This window comes from Mustela erminea, chromosome 4, assembly GCF_009829155.1.
Source record: "Mustela erminea isolate mMusErm1 chromosome 4, mMusErm1.Pri, whole genome shotgun sequence".
Lineage (NCBI taxonomy): Eukaryota > Metazoa > Chordata > Mammalia > Carnivora > Mustelidae > Mustela > Mustela erminea.
This window is the reverse complement of record NC_045617.1, coordinates 52,826,507-52,847,487: the sequence shown is the minus strand read 5'-3', so window position 1 is coordinate 52,847,487 and position 20,981 is coordinate 52,826,507. Positions and strand designations below refer to the sequence as shown.

The 20,981-nt window shown below is 34.8% G+C and overlaps 1 protein-coding gene across 7 annotated transcripts in view; it reads left to right on the top strand.

Annotated features, from left to right (window-relative positions):
• The window catches only part of SENP6 (SUMO specific peptidase 6), a 113,570-nt gene that overhangs the window by 74,874 nt on the left and 17,715 nt on the right, over window positions 1–20,981 (top strand). For all 7 annotated transcript variants that reach the window (XM_032339250.1, XM_032339248.1, XM_032339247.1 and 4 more), the window contains 7 exons: window positions 5,750–5,783; window positions 6,183–6,377; window positions 7,603–7,829; window positions 9,133–9,242; window positions 9,402–9,518; window positions 19,736–19,858; window positions 20,824–20,916. In XM_032339250.1, coding sequence (XP_032195141.1) covers window positions 5,750–5,783; window positions 6,183–6,377; window positions 7,603–7,829; window positions 9,133–9,242; window positions 9,402–9,518; window positions 19,736–19,858; window positions 20,824–20,916 — 899 coding nt within the window. The remainder of the gene's footprint in view (window positions 1–5,749; window positions 5,784–6,182; window positions 6,378–7,602; window positions 7,830–9,132; window positions 9,243–9,401; window positions 9,519–19,735; window positions 19,859–20,823; window positions 20,917–20,981) is intronic.

The following is a 20,981-nucleotide window of genomic DNA, read 5'->3' as shown; positions in this document are numbered from 1 at the left end:
TATTTGAAATTTTAATACATAACATTTAACCAGCATTAACCAGCCTTTTTAGTCATTTTTCTTTTTTCCAATGTATTCTACACATTATTGGTGGATTAATCTTCCTATAGCACTGCACTTAGTTTGTATCTTTTATTTTATAATGACTTAACTTTATGTCCCCAAATACCTGTTTTCATCTATTCTTTCAAACCCAGTCCCCTAGTATTATTTCTTTTTCTTTTCCTTTTCCTTTTTTTTTTTTTAAGATTTTTTAAAATTTATTTGACAGAGATCACAAGTAGGCAGAGAGGCAGGCAAAGAGAGAGGAAGGGAAGCAGGTTCCTGCCTGAGCAGAGAGCCCGATGCAGGACTGCAATCATGACCTGAGCCAAAGGCAGAGGCTTTAACCCACTGACCCACTGACCCACTGACCCACCCAGGTGCCCCCCAGTATTATTTCTTATACATAAAGCAGAGTCTTTAAGAACATATATTATATTATATATGGAAAGTTATAAGGTAGTTTTATTATTATTTAAATTATGGTAAGTAGTAGTTATTTATTTTCTAGGAGTCATAACTTTGGGATACAATATGATCGAAGGAAGAAAAAGACCTATAAGTTAGTGTAGGAGAAAATGAACTATGGACCTGATTTCTTACTTAGAGCAAAGCTGTATGGGAAGCCTGATTTTTTTTTTTTTTAAGTCATTAACTCCAGCTTCTCAGCATTAAAAAAAGTACTCCAGAGATTTAAAGCAAATTACATATAGACTACACTATCCAGTACCCAGTACTGTTGTAACATACATCAAGCTTGTCAGGGATTTATGAAATTTGTTTTGTTACAAGTCTTCATATTATAGATTATCTTTCCTGGTTTCTGTCCATCATCAAAAATATCATTCTAAGTCAAAATACCTCAAAAATTCTCAGGGATACCCTGTAGGTTTTATGGCTTTTCCCCATATTAACACTGTTACTCAGAACTTTCCAATATCATAAAGTTTTGCTGATAATTTAGACATTTAGTTGAAAGTTGCATTTTTAGTCTTAAGGCTACGTAACAAGAACTGCACTGGGGCGCCTGGCTGGCTCAGTTTGTAAAACATGTGACACTTGATCTAGGATTTAAGGTCTTCTCTCCACGCATCTTAGAGATCGCTTAAAAAAAAAAAAAACAAAAAGACATTAAAATTGGAGTGAAACGTTTTTTACATGAAAGTTGCATGTTAGGTTATATATGATCTAGTGAAGGGAACTAACTTCATGAATTTATTTTAAGAAATAAAAGACAAGGGACGCCTGGGTGGCTAAATGGGTTAAAGCCTTTGCCTTCGGCTCCCGTCGTGATCCCAGGGTCCTGGGATCAAGCCGCACATCAGGCTCTCTGTTCTTCCCGGAGCCTGCTTCCCCCTCTCTCTCTGCCTACCTCTCTGCCTACTTGTGAACTCTATCTTTGTCAAATAAGTAAATAAAATCTTTTTTTAATAAAATCTTAGAAAACAAATTTTTTTTTAATTTTAAAAAATAAAGGCAGTATATATAATATAAAATGTGTTCATACAGGGTTTTTTTTTTTAAATGCTAAGTGAAATATCTCAGCCAATAAATAGTTGTGTTTAAAATGTGGAATATTGTAATCTGTGGTATTAAATTTCCTTGTACCATGGAATTGTTCCAGAGAACATTCATTGATGAAGTATAATTAATTTATAATTTCTTCAGATAACGTATTAAAAATAAAGATGATTTGGGGCACCTGGGGAGCTAGCCACTTAAGCATCAGTTCTACATTTTGGCCCAGGTCATGATCTCAGGATCATGGGATTGAGCCCTGCATCAAGCTCCAAGCTGGGCATGGAACCTGCTTTGAATTCTCTACCCACCCCCACCACACCTCTCTTCACTCTCTTTCTCTAAAAAAAATTTTTTTTTAAGTAAAAGATGAGGGACACCTGGGTGGTTCAGTTGTTAAGCATCTGCCTTTGGCTCAGGTCATGATCCCAGAGTCTTGGGATCCATACCTGCATTGGGCTCCCTGCTCAGCGGGAAGCCCTGCTTCTCCCTCTCTCACTCCCTCTGCTTGTGTTCCCTTCTTGTTGTGTTTCTGTCTATAAAATAAATAAAATCTTTTAAAAAAATTAAAGATGATTTGACATTTTCTTCTTGAATATAACTTCCTTAGGTTTTATAATGAAATGATTTACCTGCCATGTCATCGTTATTCTCAGATTTTAAATGTTTTATTGTTTTATGTACTTTATCAAATCTCATTTATTATTGGGTAATTTAATTATTTTAAATTCATTCATTGGAAGAATTGGTACTATCTAGAAGTGCCAATTTTAAATCTTTTTATTGTGTTTTTATTCTTTTTTTAAAGATTTATTTGAGAGGACAGAGAGCATAAGTGGGGGAGGAGGAGAAGCAGAGGGAGAGGGAGAAGCAGAGTCCCCAGTGAACAGGGAGCCCAATGGCAGGCTCGATTCCAGGACTCTGGGATCATGATGTGAGTCAAAGGCAAGCATTTAAGTCACCCAGGTGCCCCTGTTATGCTATGTTATATTGTTTTATTCTTAAGTAAGCTCTCTATACACATTGTGGGCTGTACTTAGGACCCTGAGGTCAAGAGTCACATACTCTACCAAGTGGGCTAGCCAATTTTATTTTAAAAATAGTGCCTTTAAATGTAAATACTTTGTTTTACAGGGAAATTGCTTACATTATTAGGAATACCCTATATACTCAAATATAATTCAATTCCTCATTTTTCCAGTGAGAAAATTGAGAAGATCTAAAATGAAGGTTTCACCTAACTTAAATTTAGAAATTCTTGGAGATGATGGTGAAATAGCTTAGTGTCTACTTGTAATTTAGTTACACACAAATTTTTACATGACAGATACTTAGACATGCTTCTTTTTCTTTTTACATCTCATATGCCAGTGTTATTTAAATGCTTCCATTTTAGTGTTTATGTCATCCTTATTGCTGCTTTTTGAGTCATCTGACATAATTTTTAAAGCATATAACTTCAGCTTCCATGTATGTTGGAATGTTCCCAAGCTGCAAGTTAGGTGTCCCCATTTAACATACTATCTTCAGACAGGTTTTAGAAGGTATGTTTTGTGACATGCTAGACTTTGCAGTTGTAATAATTACTAAATTTATTTTATATTTCTTTGCTTCCTTTTTCTACATTGTGAAAATTTTTAAACAGAAGAGTTGAAATAATGCTCCTAAAACTCCCAGCTAGATTCTGCCATTAGCATTTTACTAAACTTGCTTTTCATATATCTGTTAATCTTTCCATATATCAATCCAACTTACTTATTTTTAAGTAGGCTCCACACCCAGTGTTGATCTTGAACTCACAACTGTGAGGTCCAAGAGTTGCATGCTCTACCAAATGAGCCAGGCCAATTGTGTCCAAAGTCTAGAGTGTTCAATTAATTAGTTAATTTTTAAATTTCAGTGAACATATAGTGCAATATTAGTTTCTGAAGTAGAGTTCAGTGATTCATCACTTACATAAAACACCCAGTGCTCATCACAAGCCCTCTTTAATACCTATCTCCTGTCTAGCCCATCTCCCACCCACCTCCCTCCATCAATACTCAGTTTGTTCTCTATTGTTAAGAGTCTTTTGTGGTGGGTTGTCTGGTTGGCTCTGTCAGCTAAGCATCTGCCTTCTGCTGGGGTTGTGATCCTGGGGTCTTTGGATCGATCCCCATGTTGGGCTCCCTGTTCAGCAGGGAGTCTGTTTTTCCATCTCCCTCCTCTTCTTCCTCCCCTCATGATGTCTCTCTCTCAGATAAATAAAATCTTAAAAAAAAAAAAAAAGTTTCCTGTGGTTTGGGGGCACCTGGCTGGCTCAGTTGATTAAGCATCCGATTTCAGATTTCATATCAGGTCATGATTTCAGGGTTGTGGGTGTGGAGCCTGCTTAAGATTCTTAAGATTCTTTCTCTTTCCTTCTGCCTCTATTACCCCTCTCATTCTCGCTCTTAAAAAAAAAAAAAAAAAAGTTTCTTTATGGTTTGTTTCCCTGTCCTTTTTTTTCTTTTCCCCCTTCCCATATGTTTATCTGTTTTCTTCTTTAATTCCACGGGAGTGAGTCATAGGGTTATTTATCTTTCTCTGACTTATTTGACGTAGCATAATACACTCTAGCTCTATCCACGTCATTGCAAATGGCCTCCAATTTATTTTTAAATGCATTTTGAAATTCTTGTCTGTGTTTTCATTCTTTTAACACACACAGTGAGTATTAATTCGGGATGTAGTGGGATGTCTTCTGGATGTTAAAAATCTAGTAAGAAAATCACCTTTTAGGGGCGCTTGGGTGGCTCATTCAGTTAAGCAGCTGCCTTCGGCTCAGGTCATGATCCCAGCATTCTGGGATCGAGCCCAACATCCCCCACATCGGGCTCCCTGCTCAACGGGCAACCTGCTTCCCCCTCTCCTCCAGCTAGTGCTCTCTATCACTATCTCTGTCTCTCACTCTTAAATAGATAAAATATTTAAAAATCACCTTTTAGACTACCAATAATAACTGATTGAGGCAAGATATCCAGTGGATTCTAAAGCCATTAGCAGAAAGGTTATTAGGGAACAGGATATTCATAAGCTTTCAAGTATCTCTCCACAGATTACTATTCAGTTACTAAGAGAAAAGTATATCTTAACAGCGGAAAGACCTGGCACATTGTCTTTGCCAAGTGATTAAGTTTGTATCAGTAATGGGACAGCCTGACATCATATCCCTTCCAGTATGATGTAGTAGGAGGTACAAAACATCACCTGTATGCTGTATTAGGTAGAAATGTGTGGCCTGAATTTTACAATGATGCAACACAAGTTTAAGATGTATATTTTGCAGAACCTAGCCTGGATTCTTCAAAGGTCATGTTATGAAGAACAGAAGAAGGCATATTTCTCGTCCTGACAGGGGTAGACAAAAGAGACAAATGTAACCTTGACAGAATCATGGATTGGAGAAGTTAAAACACAATAAAAGGAATGCTTGGGTGGTTCAGTCAGTTAAGCATCTGAATTTGGCTCAGGCCATGATCCCAGGGTCTGGGGATTGAGCCCCTTTTGGGTTCCCTGCTCAGTGGGGAGCCTGCTTCTCCCTCTCCTGCTCCTACTGCTTGTGCTCTGTATGTCAGTTAAATAAATAAAATCTTAAAGTAAAATAAAATAAAACACAATAAAGAACAATTTTGAATAACTGGGAAAGTTTGAATAAGAAGTGTATGTTGGATAGAGTTAATCTTGGTTTTCTTAGGTGTGGTAATGCTGTCTTGGTTGTGTAGGAGAATGTCATTCTTGGAAGATAGATGCTGAAGGATTTGGGGTTGGAATATCATGATGCCCTCTGCTTGTTTTATGCTGGTTTAACAAAGGGAGATGTGTATGTACATAGAGTAATGGGGAGTAGGTGTGGCAAAGTTTTAATAGTTAGTGAATCTAGGTAAGGAGTATTCAGGATTTTGTTGTAATATTCAGTCAATATCTCTTTGAAGTTCTAAGAAATAAACCGATAATGTAAGAAATGCTCTAAGTGCTTGAATAAAAAGGTGAAACTTGCCTTTCTGAAAGATAATTTGGCATGGAGGGGGGTGATACCTCGTATTTAAGTACATGGTAGATGGTTTCATTTTTTTGCCCTCTGTAGCCTCTCAAATAATGTGTCATTTAGGGTATTTGTAGCAAAATCTTCGTAAGTCTATGATTGGTACTAATTTATCTTATTTTTTAGTTTTGTTTAGATTTTATCAAGATACAGCTAGAAGGTAAGTTGTTTTATGTCTTTTTACTCACTAAAGCTTTATTTACAATAAAACACTTTGCAGGAATAAAATATTAAATGATATTCATAGAGTTCATGAAGGTGATTCATTATTACATATTTCTTAACAAAGGGCTTGTATTTTAATAGTGTAATTTTTATTTTGTAACATCATAAAACCTGTGTTTAATTTTATAAGTATACTTCTTTAGAATCCTCTTCATTTGGAAAACATGTAGAAGCTTCTTTAAGATAGTTCTAAAGATTTTTTATTTCTCACGACTCTTAATATTTTTAGAGCGTAGCAAATATGTGGTTAACTTTAAATTTGTGTTTCCTTAGTTTCCTCCATTCATGATTTTAAGAATTGATTCCTTTTCTAATTTCATTTATTTTCCCCCAGAACCAGAAAATGAGCCTGTAGGGATTACTTTAAATACCTCTGATCTAACTAAATGTGAATGGTGTAATGTCCGAAAATTACCAGTTGTGTTTCTTCAGACAATACCAGCAGTTTATCAAAAGCTGAGCATGCAACTGCAAATGAATATGGAGGATAAAGTTTGGAATGATTCTAAGGGAACAAATAAATTAACAAGTAAGTTTTGTAGAACACCTTTTAATAATACAGTGCATTGTATAGCACAGTGTGAGTGTGCTTTAATAGATGCCTTAGATGTGTATTATCTACAGTCCTTACAGTGATCTTGTAAGAATAATTATGTATCTGTATTTATATACATATAATATAATTACCATTTTATAAATGAGGGAAAAAGCCCACATAAAGTGGAATTTCTAAAGGTGAAACCCAGGTTTACCCATTCAGAAAGTTTTCAAAATGGGTTAAAACTCAAAAAAGGTTTGCATTCCTTATTTTAACACTGTAATCTGAGTAAAAATGAAAATTTTTAATGCACTGGTAGGAGTACTAAGTGTAAATCAACCATATAATTCTAGAATCCTTGAAACATCTTAAATAGGAAGTTTTCTGGCTCCTGTAATAAGTCTCCATCCTCTGCAATAATAGATGGTGTTCTCCAGATTGCTTCCCTTCGCTTCTAATGTTTATGACATAGCATGACTAATTGTAAAGTAAATACTTTTCAGCAGTAATTGCTGCTTTAACTTAATGATGAATAAATGGTAGTTGCAATATTCGGTACATTAGTGAACAATAGTTTTTTATTTGTTTGTTTATTTGTTTTCAGTTAAGTTCTCTAGAGCTATTAATAAACCTGGCAGTTTCTTATTTGTGTTTGACAAAAATGTTAATTGAAATATACTTAAGGGGCGCCTGGGTGGCTCAGTAGGTTAAGCCGCTGCCTTCGGCTCAGGTCATGATCTCAGGGTCCTGGGATCGAGTCCCGCATCGGGCTCTCTGCTCGGCAGGGAGCCTGCTTCCCTCTTTCTCTCTCTCTCTGCCTGCCTCTCCATCTACTTGTGAGTTCTCTCTGTCAAATAAATAAATAAAAATCTTTAAAAAAAAAAAAGAAGAAATATACTTAAAACTTTATATGGATCTTAGTAGATGAAATGTATTAGTTACATCCATGAATAGATTTGTTCTTAAATTTGCTGCTAGGGTAATATATTCTGGTTCCTTTTTCTTAATAACTTTTAGGTGACATTGTTAGGTGACACTGTCGCTGGACTTTATTCGAGTATTTGTTACATAGCCACTGTATATCAAACAGTAATTTGAACATTTACACCAGATTTCTGGTGATACCCTTGGAAACAAGTAGTTGTTCCTCTTTTTCTAATATTTATTTGCCCTTTCTTTTTCTTTTATACTTAAAGTTATATTGATTTCTTTTCAGATTTGGAAGAACAGTACATAATCTTAATTTTTCAAAATGGCCTTGATCCTCAGGCAAATATGGTATTTGAAAGTATCATTACTGACATTGGCATAAAGAATAATGTGTCCAATTTTTTTGCGAAAATTCCCTTTGAAGAAGCCAATAGCAGACTTGTTGCCTGTACAAGAACCTATGAAGAGAGCATCAAAGGAAGTTGTGTGCAAAAAGAAAACAAAATTAAAAATGTAATTATGTTTTTAAGTTTTTTAAATAATGGGTAGCTTTAAAGTGAAATATGTTTCATTATCATACTGCTCATTTTGGAGTTAGATCTTTTTAATTCCATTTCAGAATCATTTGCTTTTATATGTGATTTGTAAACTATGTGTCAAAATATTAATGGCGGGTAGGTGACTTGTGACACATACAGTACTTGGTATAAGTTTCAGAAGCAGTGTTAGTTCCTTTCCATACTGTATTCTTACCTTTTAATCTTTTCTTTCTCTCTCATCCTTTGTTCTCCAACCCCTGCCCCCACTCTGAACATATACTGCTATATTCAAATTGATTGTTACTCTTAAATTTGGTAGCGGTTTCCAGTGATGCCGTTGACTTCAATACAGATAAAGGAATTTTGGTCCTTGATGTACATTTATACGTAACATGTGCATACATGGTTGACAAAGAAATACAAGCCATTTGATTGTGACTATCAACATATGTATCCATTTCTAGAATAACTAAACATATAGTGTGTAACTCTGAAGCCAAAAGCTGTGTACTCTTACAACACAGAGTACAATATTAAATAAAACAAATTTGTCCCCTAACCCAGCAACTGAATTTTACTGACTTAATTTATTTAGAAGTACTTATAATCTTTCATCCTGCCTAAAAATTGGAAATAGGGCTATCCAAGGCACAGTCTTGGTGAAGCTGAGCAAGGTCTCACCAGAGAAGAGCTATTCACACAGTTAGTGGGTTAACGAAAAGAACAGAAGAAAGGGGAACCATTCCTCTTCTTTTGCAGAACTTGCCTCAAGAGGTTATTGATAAGGAAGAAAAGAGCAACTGAAGCCATAACACAGCGTGATAGAATAAAATTTCAATGCAAGGTTCTTTCTTAAGGACTTCTTCATTCTGGGGAACTGAAGCTCATTGGACTATATTCCCTGAGCCTCTGCTCTCATACCCCATGGATTACCTAATCATTGAACTTAGGAAGTGCTCCACTCCCAGAATCAGAAACCACTATATCCGTTCTTTGGATTTACAAATATAATTTCATCAGGATGATAGAGATCATAGACAAGATAGCAGTACACCATTGTTACAATAATTGGAAGAATATCACTGTTCTAGAAACTACACACACAAACAATATAGGCCCTGGTTTTGCCTGTTTCTAATTTTTAATTGTTAAAAATCATATATACTTTTAAAATTCACATTTAAAATTTTTTTTAAAACTGTATTCTTGCCTTGTGCTTGCTTTTTTATTGAAAAATTTCCCAGTTGATTTTGTAAACTGATAATTTCCTTTACCAGGTGTCCCTTGAATCTAAAATACAACTTAAAAACAAGCAAGAATTCCAGTTTTTTGATGATGATGAAGAAACTGGAGAGAATCATACCATCTTCATGGGCCCTGTAGAAAAGTGAGAGTATTGATTTACGTTTGTGATGCTCTTAAATTTGTTTTCTTTTTTATTACATTTCAATTACGTACACACACACACGTACACTTGCTCATTTGCTTGTGTTTTTTGTGTTTTGTTTTGTTTTGTTTTTAACTTGTTTGTTTTATTTTGTTACAGGTTGATAGTATATCCACCACCTCCAGCTAAGGGAGGTATCTCTGTTACTAATGAGGACCTGCACTGTCTAAGTGAAGGAGAATTTTTAAATGATGTTATTATAGACTTTTATTTGAAGTAAGTTAATTTTCTACCTTCTTTAAGCATATCTTTTAACATTCTGTAGTGTTTATCTTTGTTTTCTAGAATCAAAACTGTTTGGGTTTTGAATTCTATCACTGCAACTTATTGTGTGATGTTTGGGAAATTATTTAATGTCTCTACCTGTGTTTTCTCATAAAAAAAAGTGAGAAGAGTAGTAATATCTAAAAGGGTATGAGAATTAAATAATACATGTCAAGCATTAAGAAAATACTTGGCCCATGCAGCATGTTCATAAATGCTAGCTTATTGTATTGTTATTGTTATACTATTTTAGGCCTTTAAAAAATTGTTAGTACTGTAGGTAATAAACTATTGAGCAAGCACAAAAGTATGATTTTACTTGATATTTAGTGCCAGCTATGTACCACATACTGTGTTAGAAATTTATGGTCTTATAGGGAACACAAATACGGGATTAAACATTGACAGAAGTATTAACATGGTATAGATGCAGCAGCAAAACAGTGCTTCATTCTCTTTGGGGGTTGGAAAATAGAAGGGACCAAGTTTCTTTCCTGGAAGAGCTTACATCATGACCCAGTATACACATGCATATACATGTATGTGCAGTGTGTTTATACATGTATAAATTTGTATGTGTTTACTGGTTTGTGATATAAAATGAGTGTATATGAAACAAAACAGAACTATCAGTGTATCCAGCACTTGCCAGTATTTTCTAGTTTATTCAGATGTATTTCATAAAACTTTTTTTTTTTTGAAGAACTGGTTGTTGAAAGCTGCTGAATTGACTTCATAACTTACTAATGGTTGCAGCCAGCCACTTGGGGAAAAGAGTACATTGTTACAAAGAGTAAAAAGTTTTGATCAGAGATGTGGTATCATAATTGAGCTTTCCTTAAGATCATTCTGACAAGAATTATTGTTGATGTCTAGATGAGGGATGATTTAAGGAAATTTAATTAAGGTGATACAAGAAGCCTGATTAAGGGACACTGGGTGGCTCAGCTGGTTCCAACTCTTGATTTCAGCGCAAGTCTTGATCTCAGAGCCATAAGTTCAAGCCCCACCTTGGACTCCATGCTGAGCATGGAGCCTACTTTAAAAAAAAAAAAAAAAAAAAAGTCTCATTAAGGCATTTTAATTAGAGTGGAAAGGAAATAAATGTTTTTTTAAGAGGTAGAGTTGTTTAGCAACTGAGTGAATGGATACCAAGAAGGAGAGGAATGGTTGGCAGGTAACTCCTAGCTTTCTGACTAGTGAGACCTGCGAAATGATTTTGTCACTGAGTGTGAAGCAATGAACAAAAACAGAACAGGTTCGTTGGAGGAAGGGATGAGTTTGCTTTTAGAAGGTTGTGATACAACAAAAGGGACAGTGCCAATAAACAACTGAGTATATGGTTCTGGAGGTCATTTGAGTTCTGGCCTGGAGACATACAGAATTAGGAGGCTTTATTTTGCAAGTGGTAGTTTAATTAATAGAATGGGTAAAATTGCTTAGGTAGAAATACAGAATGAGAAAAAGAGCTATAAAGGACAGAATCTCGAGAGTTAGGGAAGAAAGAGATTCTCATGAATAAATTCTGAAGGATTTGAGAGGTAAGAAGAGAAATCCATAGTTGGCTATGCCATGAAATTGAAGGGAGTTGAAAGCTTTAAAGGAGGATACATTAAGTGGGTTCTGTACAGCAGAGGTTAGGGCAGATACAGGCTCAGAGTAACTTTAAGGTCCCAGGGACCCTGAGCTAATACCAGTCAAATGTAGACCTGGACTTCTACCGTAGTCCCTGGGGGATAATGAGATACTCATTTCTCTCGGTCCAGCAGAGATGGTATCAGTGAAGGTCTAGTGGGGAGACTTCCATCCTTACTTGTAACACAGAGCCCCTCTGTCTCTCATAATAGTGGCTTAGTAGAGAACCTGAACTTCCATCCCCACTGGCAGTAATGAGGTGGAGCCCACTGTACCATAGAAGGTGGTGGTACCAGAGAAGCCTCTTAAAACATGAAAATTAAATAAGATCTAGAGTCCTGTAACATACTCAAAATGTCCATCTTTCAATCTAAAATTACTTCGCTCACCAACAAGTAGATCTCAAATGGAATGAGAAAACATAATATAAATAGTCAACACCAAGACAGTACAGATATTAGAATTATTAGAATTAGAATTATGACAGATTTTTAAGCATCCATTATTAAAATTCAGAGAAAAATTGTGAACATACATGAAACTTACTTAAAATTGATATAAAGAAGAAAAAGTGGAAATTTTAGAACTAAAACTATAGTAACAAATAAAAGCTTCTATAAGCACAACAGAAAAATGGAGAGGACAGAGAATCAGTGATCTAGAAGATAGAACATATTACTAACTGCATCTTATTTATTTATGTATTTGAGGTGGGGAGGGACAGGGAGAGAGGGAGAGGGATAAAGAGAATCTCAAGCGGACTCCCTGCTGAGCACAGAGCCCAAGGTGGAGCTCCATGTCATGACCTGGAGATAATGCCCCGAGCCAAAATCAAAAGTAAGATGCTCAACTGACTGATCCACCCGGTATCCCTAATTACATTCAATTTAAATGCACTATTTAATAAAAAAATAAAAATAAAAAGAATAAATGCACTATTTATGTCAGTTAGAAGACCAAGATCAGCTGTGCCTGGGTGGCTCAGTCGTTAAGTGTATGCCTTTGGCTCAGGTCATGGGATTGATTCCTGCATTGGGCATCCTGCTCGGCGGGGAGCCTACGTCTCCCACTCCTCCTCTCCCTGTTTGTGTTCCCGCTCTCTCTCTATCAAATAAATAAATAAAATCTTTTAAAAAAAAAGGAAAAAGACCAAGATCAGCAGAGTAGTGGACTAATTAAACACCGTAGCCCAACTATGTCCTGTCTACAAAAAAGTAATTTCAACGATAATAATATATATAAGTTGAAAATAAAAGTCTGATAAAAGATATGAAGCAGATATTAAAGCAAGAGTTAACTATATTGTTATCAGAAAAATAAACTTAAAGACAACAATTACTGGGGCTAGAGAGCCACCAAGAAGACTTAGCAATCTTAAATGGGTATATACCATACAACATAGCTACAAAATAGGTAGAGCTACAAAAATGAACCAGTCTAAAAAGAGAAACAGACAAATCCACAAATACAGCTAGAGACTTCAGTTCCCCTCTCAACAACTAATAGAACAACCAAACAAAATCGGCAAGGTCAGCATCATCAACCAACTTCACTTTGGGGGTAATATTATATTCTGTTTATGTTAATTATATCCCATTTTTTAAAAAGATTTTATTTATTCATTTGACAGACAGAGATCACAAGTAGGCAGAGAGGCAGGCAGAGAGAGAGAGAGAGAGAGGAAGCAGGCTCTCCGAGGAGCAGAGAGCCCAATGCAGGGCTCCATCCCAGGACCCTGGGATCATGAACTGAGCCAAAGGCAGAGGCTTTAACCCACTGAGCCACCCAGGTGCCCCAATTATATACCATTTTCAAAGGTATTATTTTTCATTTGAAGATTTGATAGTAATGGAATATGTTTCAGTACATTATAAAATGTATCACTGATTTGCTAGCAAGAGAAACTGCCATAGGGGCGCCTAAGTGGCTCAGTCATTAAGCATCTGCCTTCAGCTCAGGTCATGATTCCAGGGTTCTGGGATCCAGCCCCGCGTCGGACTCCCTGCTCAGCCTGCTTCTCCCTCTCTAACTTCCCCTGCTTATATTCCCTCTCTTGCTGTCTCTCTCTCCCTGCATCAAATAAATAAATAAAATCTTTTTTTTTTTTTTTTAAAGAGAAACTGCCATAGATTTCCATAGATTTTAAATGTTTAACTTTGCAGATCCTAGACTCTTCTGAAACCTAACACATACAAGAAAGAGTTAAAAAAAAAATGAGTTCAAAGTTCTTCATAGCTAAGACAAAAATGTTATCTCCTACCTATGGCCAACAAGTGTATGAAAGAATTTTCGGTATTACTCATCAGGGAAATAAAAGTCAAACCCACAAAGAGTTTGGAGATATATATATAGATATATATCTATATATAGATATATCGGTGTATATATCTATATATAGATATATCGATATATCTATAGATATATAGGGGTATATATCTATATATCTATGTAGATACATATCTATATCGATCTAGATCTATCTATAGATATAGATATAGATATAGATCGATATAGATATGTATCTACATAGATATCCCCATTTGGATAGCTACTATCCAAAAGAAGTAAGAAAAGAAAATAAGTGTTGCTAAAAAAGAAAAAAGAAGGAAAGAAAATAAGTGTTCTGAGAAAGTGGGTAAAATGGATTCTTTGTGCACTGTTGATGGGAATGTAAAATGGTTTAGCTATTAAGGGAAAAAGTATAGTGGCTCCTCAAAAATTAGAAATAGAACTACCCTGTGATCCAGGAGTCCTGCTTCTAGGTATATATCCAATAGAATTGAAAGTATGGTCTCAAAGAGATAATCACACACCACACACCCATGTTCATAGTAGCCAAGAGGTGGAAGCCACTCATATGCCCATTGATGGATGAATGGATAAACAAAATGTGGTATATAAATACAGTGGAATATTAATCAGTTTTAATAAGGAAGGAAATCTGTCACATGCCTCAGTATGAATGAATCTGGAAGACATTATGTAAAGTGAGATAAGCCAGTCACAAAAACAAGTACTATATGATCCCACTTATATTAGGTGTCTGAAATTATCATATTCATAGAAAAAGAAAATAAATGGTGGTCTTCAGAAGCTGAGAGATGGGAGAAAAAGGAATTGTTTAATGAGTATGGAGTTTCTGTTTTGCAAGATGTAGTTCTGGAAATCTGTTTCATAACCGTGTGAATATACTTAACACTATTGAGCTCTACACATAAAAATGGTTAAGAGTGGCAGGCCCCTAGCTGGCTTAGCTGGTGGAGCATGCGACTCTTGATCTTGGGGTTATGGGTTTGAACCCCACATTGGGTGTAGAGATTATCTAAAAAAATTATTTTTTAAATGTTTAAGATTGGGAGTGCCTGGCTGGTACAGTCAGTGAAGCATGAGTCTTGGCCTCGGGGTTGTGGTTCGAGCCCCACTTTGGGTGTAGAGATTTAAAAATAAAATCTTTTTTTAAAATGGCTAAGATTGTAAATTTGATGTTATGCATTTTTATCATAATTTTTTAAAAAGATTATCTCTTAATTCTAATGTAACTTCCTTAAGAAACCAAACATAAAGTCTTGAGTGTGCAGAACAGTACTGCTATTGTTGGATGAAGTGTTCTGTGAATGTCAGTTTAGTCAAGTTATTTGGCTGTTTGGCTCATCTTTGTCCTTACTGATTTTATGCCTGCTTGTTCTATCAGTTATTGATAGTTACGTATACTTGAGAAGGTTATATAGAACAAGTATAACAAATATATATGAAAATTTATATATGAATTTATATATGAAAATTTATAAAACATAAACAAAAACCAAATATATATAAAGCACACGGGCACACACACACACACACACACACACACACACACACACACACTTGGATCTCGAAGTATAATAATGGGTTTGTCTTCTTTTCCTTTCAAATTCATTTTGCCTTATATATTTTGGATATTCTTAAGTGCATACAAGTTTATGTTTCTTGGAGAATCAGCCCTTTGTCATTTGTAATGTTCCTCTATATCCTTGATAATGTCCTTGTTCTTAAGCCTCCTTTGTTCACAATGAATATAGTTACTATAGTTTTCTGTTGGTTTTTGTTTGCATGGTATGTATTTTTTATCCTTTTACTTTTAACTTACTTAATTTTTTATATTTAAAATAGTTTTTGGGAAAAAATAAAATAGTTTTTGGTTCTGAAAGGATATAATTGGATCTGAAAAATAAGTTGAATGCCTGTATTTTGTTTACATTGTAGCCTATTATATTTCATACTTATATCTTTATTTTTTACACTATGATAGAAATTTTATAGTATTTGTGTATACTCTTGAAAGTCTTTACATTTTCGGGAGGCCCCTTGATATTATAGTAGCACTTCAAATAAAACTACATTAAAGTTATATTATCTAAAAGTTCCGCTCTTCTGCAAATCAGTATTCCAAATGAAAAAGGAAACCTAACAAAATCCGTGTTTTTTTAAAAAATCTGCTTATAAGGTACCTGGATGGCTCAGTTGGTTGAGCATCAGCTCTTGATTTCTGCTCTGGTGGTGATCTCAGGGTCCTGAGATTGAGCCCCACATCAGACGCCTCACTCAGCACAGAATCTGTTCAGGAATTCCCTCTCTCTCTTTCTTCCCCCTACCTCCACTTGCACTTCAGTGCTTTCTCTTGCTCTAAAATAAAATAAATCTTTAAAAAAAATCTGTTTATATTATAAATATATTTTTATTATGTGTCTCATGACATGCTTAGAAGTTAATTTAAAAAGAAACTTTCTTCTTAAACTTAACTATATTAAAATAACTAATTCAACTGTTACTAGAACTGTGTGTTATTTTCTAACTCTTCAAGTAGGAAACAAACTTTTTTACTGTGACTTTCTTAAATACAGTATTGTATTAGTTCAAGATGTATAATGGTATAATGGTTCAATGGTTCTATACATTACTCAGTGCTCATCAAGATAAAGGTACTCTTAATCCGTATTATCTAGTTCATCTATCTGCCTACCTACTTCTCTGGCAACCACCAGTTCTTAATATTTAATAGTAGAGGAGGGGGGTTGTCTCTTTTTCTCAAGGTTTGTCTTGTTTCTTAAATGCCACACGTGAATGAAATCATATGATATTTGTCTTTCTCTGACTTTCTTTACTTAGCAGGTACCCTCTAGGTCCATCCATGTTGTTGCAGATGGCAAGATCTCTTTTTTTTTTTTAAAGATTTTATTTATTTATTTGGCAGACAAGAGACCACAAGTAGGCAGAGAGGCAGGCAGAGAGAGAGGAGGAAGCAGGCTCCCTGCTGAGCAGAGAGCCCGATGTGGGGCTCAATGCCAGCACCCTGGGATCATGACCTGAGCCAAAGACAGAGGCTTTAACTCACTGAGCCACCCAGGGGCTCCAAGAGCTCATTCTTTTTGATGGCTGAGGAGCAATCCGTTTGTGTGTGTGTGTGTCTGTACACCACATTTTTATCCATTCACATATGACTAAACATTTGGATTGCTTCCCTGTCTTTGCTATTGTAGATAATGCTAGGATGAACATAGGGGTGCATATGTCTTTTCAATTGTTGTTTTCATTTTCTTTGGATAAATACCCAGTAGTGAAATTACTGGATCATAGAGTGTTCTGTTTTTAAGTTTTGAGGACCTCCTACTGTTTTTCCACAGTGTCTGCATCAACTTGCATTCTCACCAACAGTGCATGAAGGTTCCTTTTTCCTCCACATTTTTACCAGTACTTGTTGTTTCTTGTGTTTTTTTATTTTATCATTCTGACAGGTATTAAGTGATACCTTTTTGTGGTTTTGATATACATTTTCCCAATGATTAATGATGTTGAGCATCTTTTCATGTGTTTGTTGACCATCTGTATGTCCTTGGGAAAATGTCTCTTCATGTCTTCTGCCCATTAATTGATTTGGTTGGGGTTTTTGTTCTCTTTCTTTTTCATATTGAGTTGTATTAGTTCCTTATATATATTTTGGGTATTAACTGCTTATTGGATATATCATTTGCAGATACAGTATCTTCTCCCATTTAGTATGTTGCTTTTTTATTTTGTTGATGGTTTTCTTCACTGTGTAAAACCTTTTTATTTTGGTGTAGTCCCAGTAGTTTAATTTTGCTTTTGTTTCTCTTGCCTGTAGAGTCATATCTAGAAAAATGTTTCTGCACTGATGTCAGAGAAATTACTGCTTATGTTTTCTATTAGAATTTTTGTGGTTTCAGATCTCATATTTAGATCTTTAATCTGTTTTGATTAAATCTGTTTAATTTGTTTAGATCTTTAATCTGTTTTATTTTTTTGTGTGTGGTATAAGAAAGTAGTCCATCCAGTTGTCCTAACATCATTTGCTGAAAAGACTCTTTTCCCCATCATATATTCTTGCTTCCTTTATTGTAGATTAATTGACCATATATGTGTGGGTTTATTTCTGAACTCTCTATTCTGTTCCACTGATGTATGTGTTCATTTTTGTGCCAGTGCTATACTGTTTTGATTACTACCACTTTGTAGTATTTCTTGAATTTGAGATCGTATTACTCCAGCTTTTTTGTTCTTTCTCAAGATTGCTATTCTGGGTCTTTTGTAGTTCCATACAAATTTTAGTATTATTCTAATTATGTAAAAAATGTTGGTATTTTGATAAGGATTGTATTAAACCTGTAGATTGCTTTGGGTTGTATAGACATTCTAACACTATTGGTTCTCCCAGTCGATGAGCGTGGAATATCTTTCCATTTGTTTGCATCATCTTCAGTTTCTTTCATCAGTGTTAACAGCTTTCAGAGTATGCATCTTTCATTCCTTTGGTTAAAGATATTCCTAGGTAATTTATTAATTTTTTTTAAAAGATTTTATTTATTTATTTGACAGACAGAGATCACAGATAGGCAGAGAGGTAGGCAGAGAAAGACAGAGGGGGAAGCAGACTCGCTGCGAGCAGAGAGCCTGATGTGGGGCTTGAACCCAGGACCCTGCGATCATGACCTGAGCTGAAGGCAAAGGCTTAACCCACTGAGCCATCCAGCTGCCCCTAATTTTTCTTTCTCCTACATAATTATTAGTGTATGAGCAACCGTTTTCTATAAATTAAATTCATTCCCATGATTTTACTGAATTCATTTATCAGTTCTACTAGATTTTTGGTAGAGTCTTTTTTTTTTTTTTTTTTTTTTTTAGGGATGGAGGGAGAAGGGTGCAGAGGGAGGGAGAGAATCTTAGGCAGGCATCATGCCCAGTGCAGAGCCCGATGTGGGCTCAGTCTTGACCTGAGCCAAAATCAAGAGTTGGATACTCAACCAACTGAACCGATGAGGTGCCTCTTTATGGTGGAGTCTTTAGAGTTTTCTGTATATAGTATCCTGTCATCTTCAAATAGTGGAAGTTTTATTTCTTCCTTACTAATGTGGCTGCTTTTTAATTGTTTTCTTATCTGATTGCTATGGGTAGGACTTCTAGTACTATATTAAATAAAAGTTTTGGGAGTGAACTTCTCTATTCTGTTCCTGATCTTAGAGGAAAAGTTCTGTTTTCATCATTGAATAGGATGTTAACAGGATTTTTCACATATGGCCTTTATTATGTTGAGGTATATTCCCTCTAAACTTTCTTTGTTGAGAGTTTTTATCATGAATGGATAATATACTTTATCCTGTGCTTTTTTTGCGCCTATTGACATGATCATCTGGTTTTTATCCTTTCCCTTGTTAATGTGATGTATCATGTTGATAGATTTGTGAATATTAAACTACCCTTGCATCCCAGGAATAAATTCAGATTGATCATTGTGAATGATTTTTTTTAAACCTATCATTGGGTTTGGTTTGCAAACATTTTGTTGAGGACTTTTGCATCTATGTTCCATAAAAGATATTGGCCTGTAGTTCTCTCTCTCTCTTTTATTATTTTTTTTTTTTTTTGGTAGTGTTTTTATCTTGTTTTGGTAACAGCGTAATGGTGGCCTTGTGGAATAAATTTGAAAGCTTTACTTTCTCTTTTATTTTTTGGAATAGTTTGAGTAGAACAGTTACTAACTTTTCCTTAAAGTTTTAGAAGACTACATCAGTGAAACCATCTAGTCCTAGATGTTTGTTGGGAACTTTTTGATTATAGTTTTGTTCTTGGTAATCAGTCTATTTTAATTTTCTTTTCTTTCTTGCTTTAGTTTTAGAGGGTTATATATTTCTAGGAGTTACCCATTTCTTCTAGGTTGTCCAATTTGTTGACATAATTTTTCATAATATTCTCTTACTATTCTCTATTTCTTTGGTGGTTGTTATTTATCTTTCATTTTTTATTTTATTTATTTGAGTCTTCAAGATCAGATCTTGCAAATCATAGTTTTACTTTCAAGCATTTCATTTGTCGAAAATAATCCAGTAGTTATCATTGCCTAGAATATGCAGTAAATTTTGCTAATAAAATCTCAGTTTTAAGAAAGGTTGATGTTGACTAATCAGATATTTGATTACTGACTGTTTTTAGTATAAAGTAAACAGCTAAATTCATTATATTTGGATTTTTTTATAAAATAGATATTTGGTGCTTGAAAAACTGAAGAAAGAAGAAGCTGACCGAATTCATATATTCAGTTCTTTTTTCTATAAACGCCTTAATCAGAGAGAAAGAAGAAATCTTCACGAAACAACTAATCTATCGTAAGTCAAGCTCTGAAAATATTTAACAGTTGTAGTAACTCATTCAAGTTTAAGTTAATGAAAAAAGCACTTGTATTAAGGCAACATTTGTTAATTCTGTTGCCAGTTAGCAAAATTAATAAAATTCATAATATTCTAAAACTTCAAGAATACCTGGAATTCATAAAGGTTTTTGGTCCAGTATCTAAATCAGTAATCCCCAGATATGCCTGATAATTTAAAAAAAAAAATTACTTGGATACTTACTAAGTACAGATTGCTCTGTTTTACCGTAGATGTTCCATTCCTATTACTTAAGAGAGGAACCTATGAATCTGTACTTTTGATAACTTCTTTGGATAATACTGCTCCAACAAGTTAAGAAAATACTGTTCCATGTATTAGCTTTCAATTAGTTTGTTTATAATTCCTGTCCTTATAGTGATTGCATCCAGCCCTAATTTGCACGGATATTTGGTTAAAAGATGTATACAGAATGCCGTAAGGGCTATCAGTTGTCTTGAATTGATGGCTATTGTGGATAATATAAATAATATTTTCTACTGTTTCAATGATTACTAATTTTACATCTTAGAGTTGATGATAGTGATTGGCTTGACTATTGGTTCATAGTCTATTTTATTTCATCTTCTGTAATACTCATTTTTCGTGCTCTCTTTTCCTCAGTCATTATAGGCCATTTCTCAATATAGTTGTTAATATGTAGTAAGAAAAATAGTAGCACTGGTTCACCTAGTAAGTAGTAGCAGGAATTAAAAATTCCTTCTTGCAGATTCAGTGATGGGCAGTTTCACACATTCCTAGCTCCATCTGAGATGTTCTTTTTTCTTTCCCTGACTTGTTAAATCATTTTATACACTGTTTTATTTGTTAACATCTTAGTCTGCATAATCTATAAATGGCTGCATATAAGCTGAAGCACTAGAAACATTTCAGGAAGTGATAGTTTATCTCTTGTCTTATAGAATACAGCAAAAGCGACATGGGAGAGTAAAAACATGGACCCGGCATGTAGATATTTTTGAGAAGGATTTTATTTTTGTACCCCTTAATGAAGCGTGAGTAATAACTTTCTTTATGTAACTGTGAAGGCTATTTTTTGAAAATGTGTTTATGAGTTGAA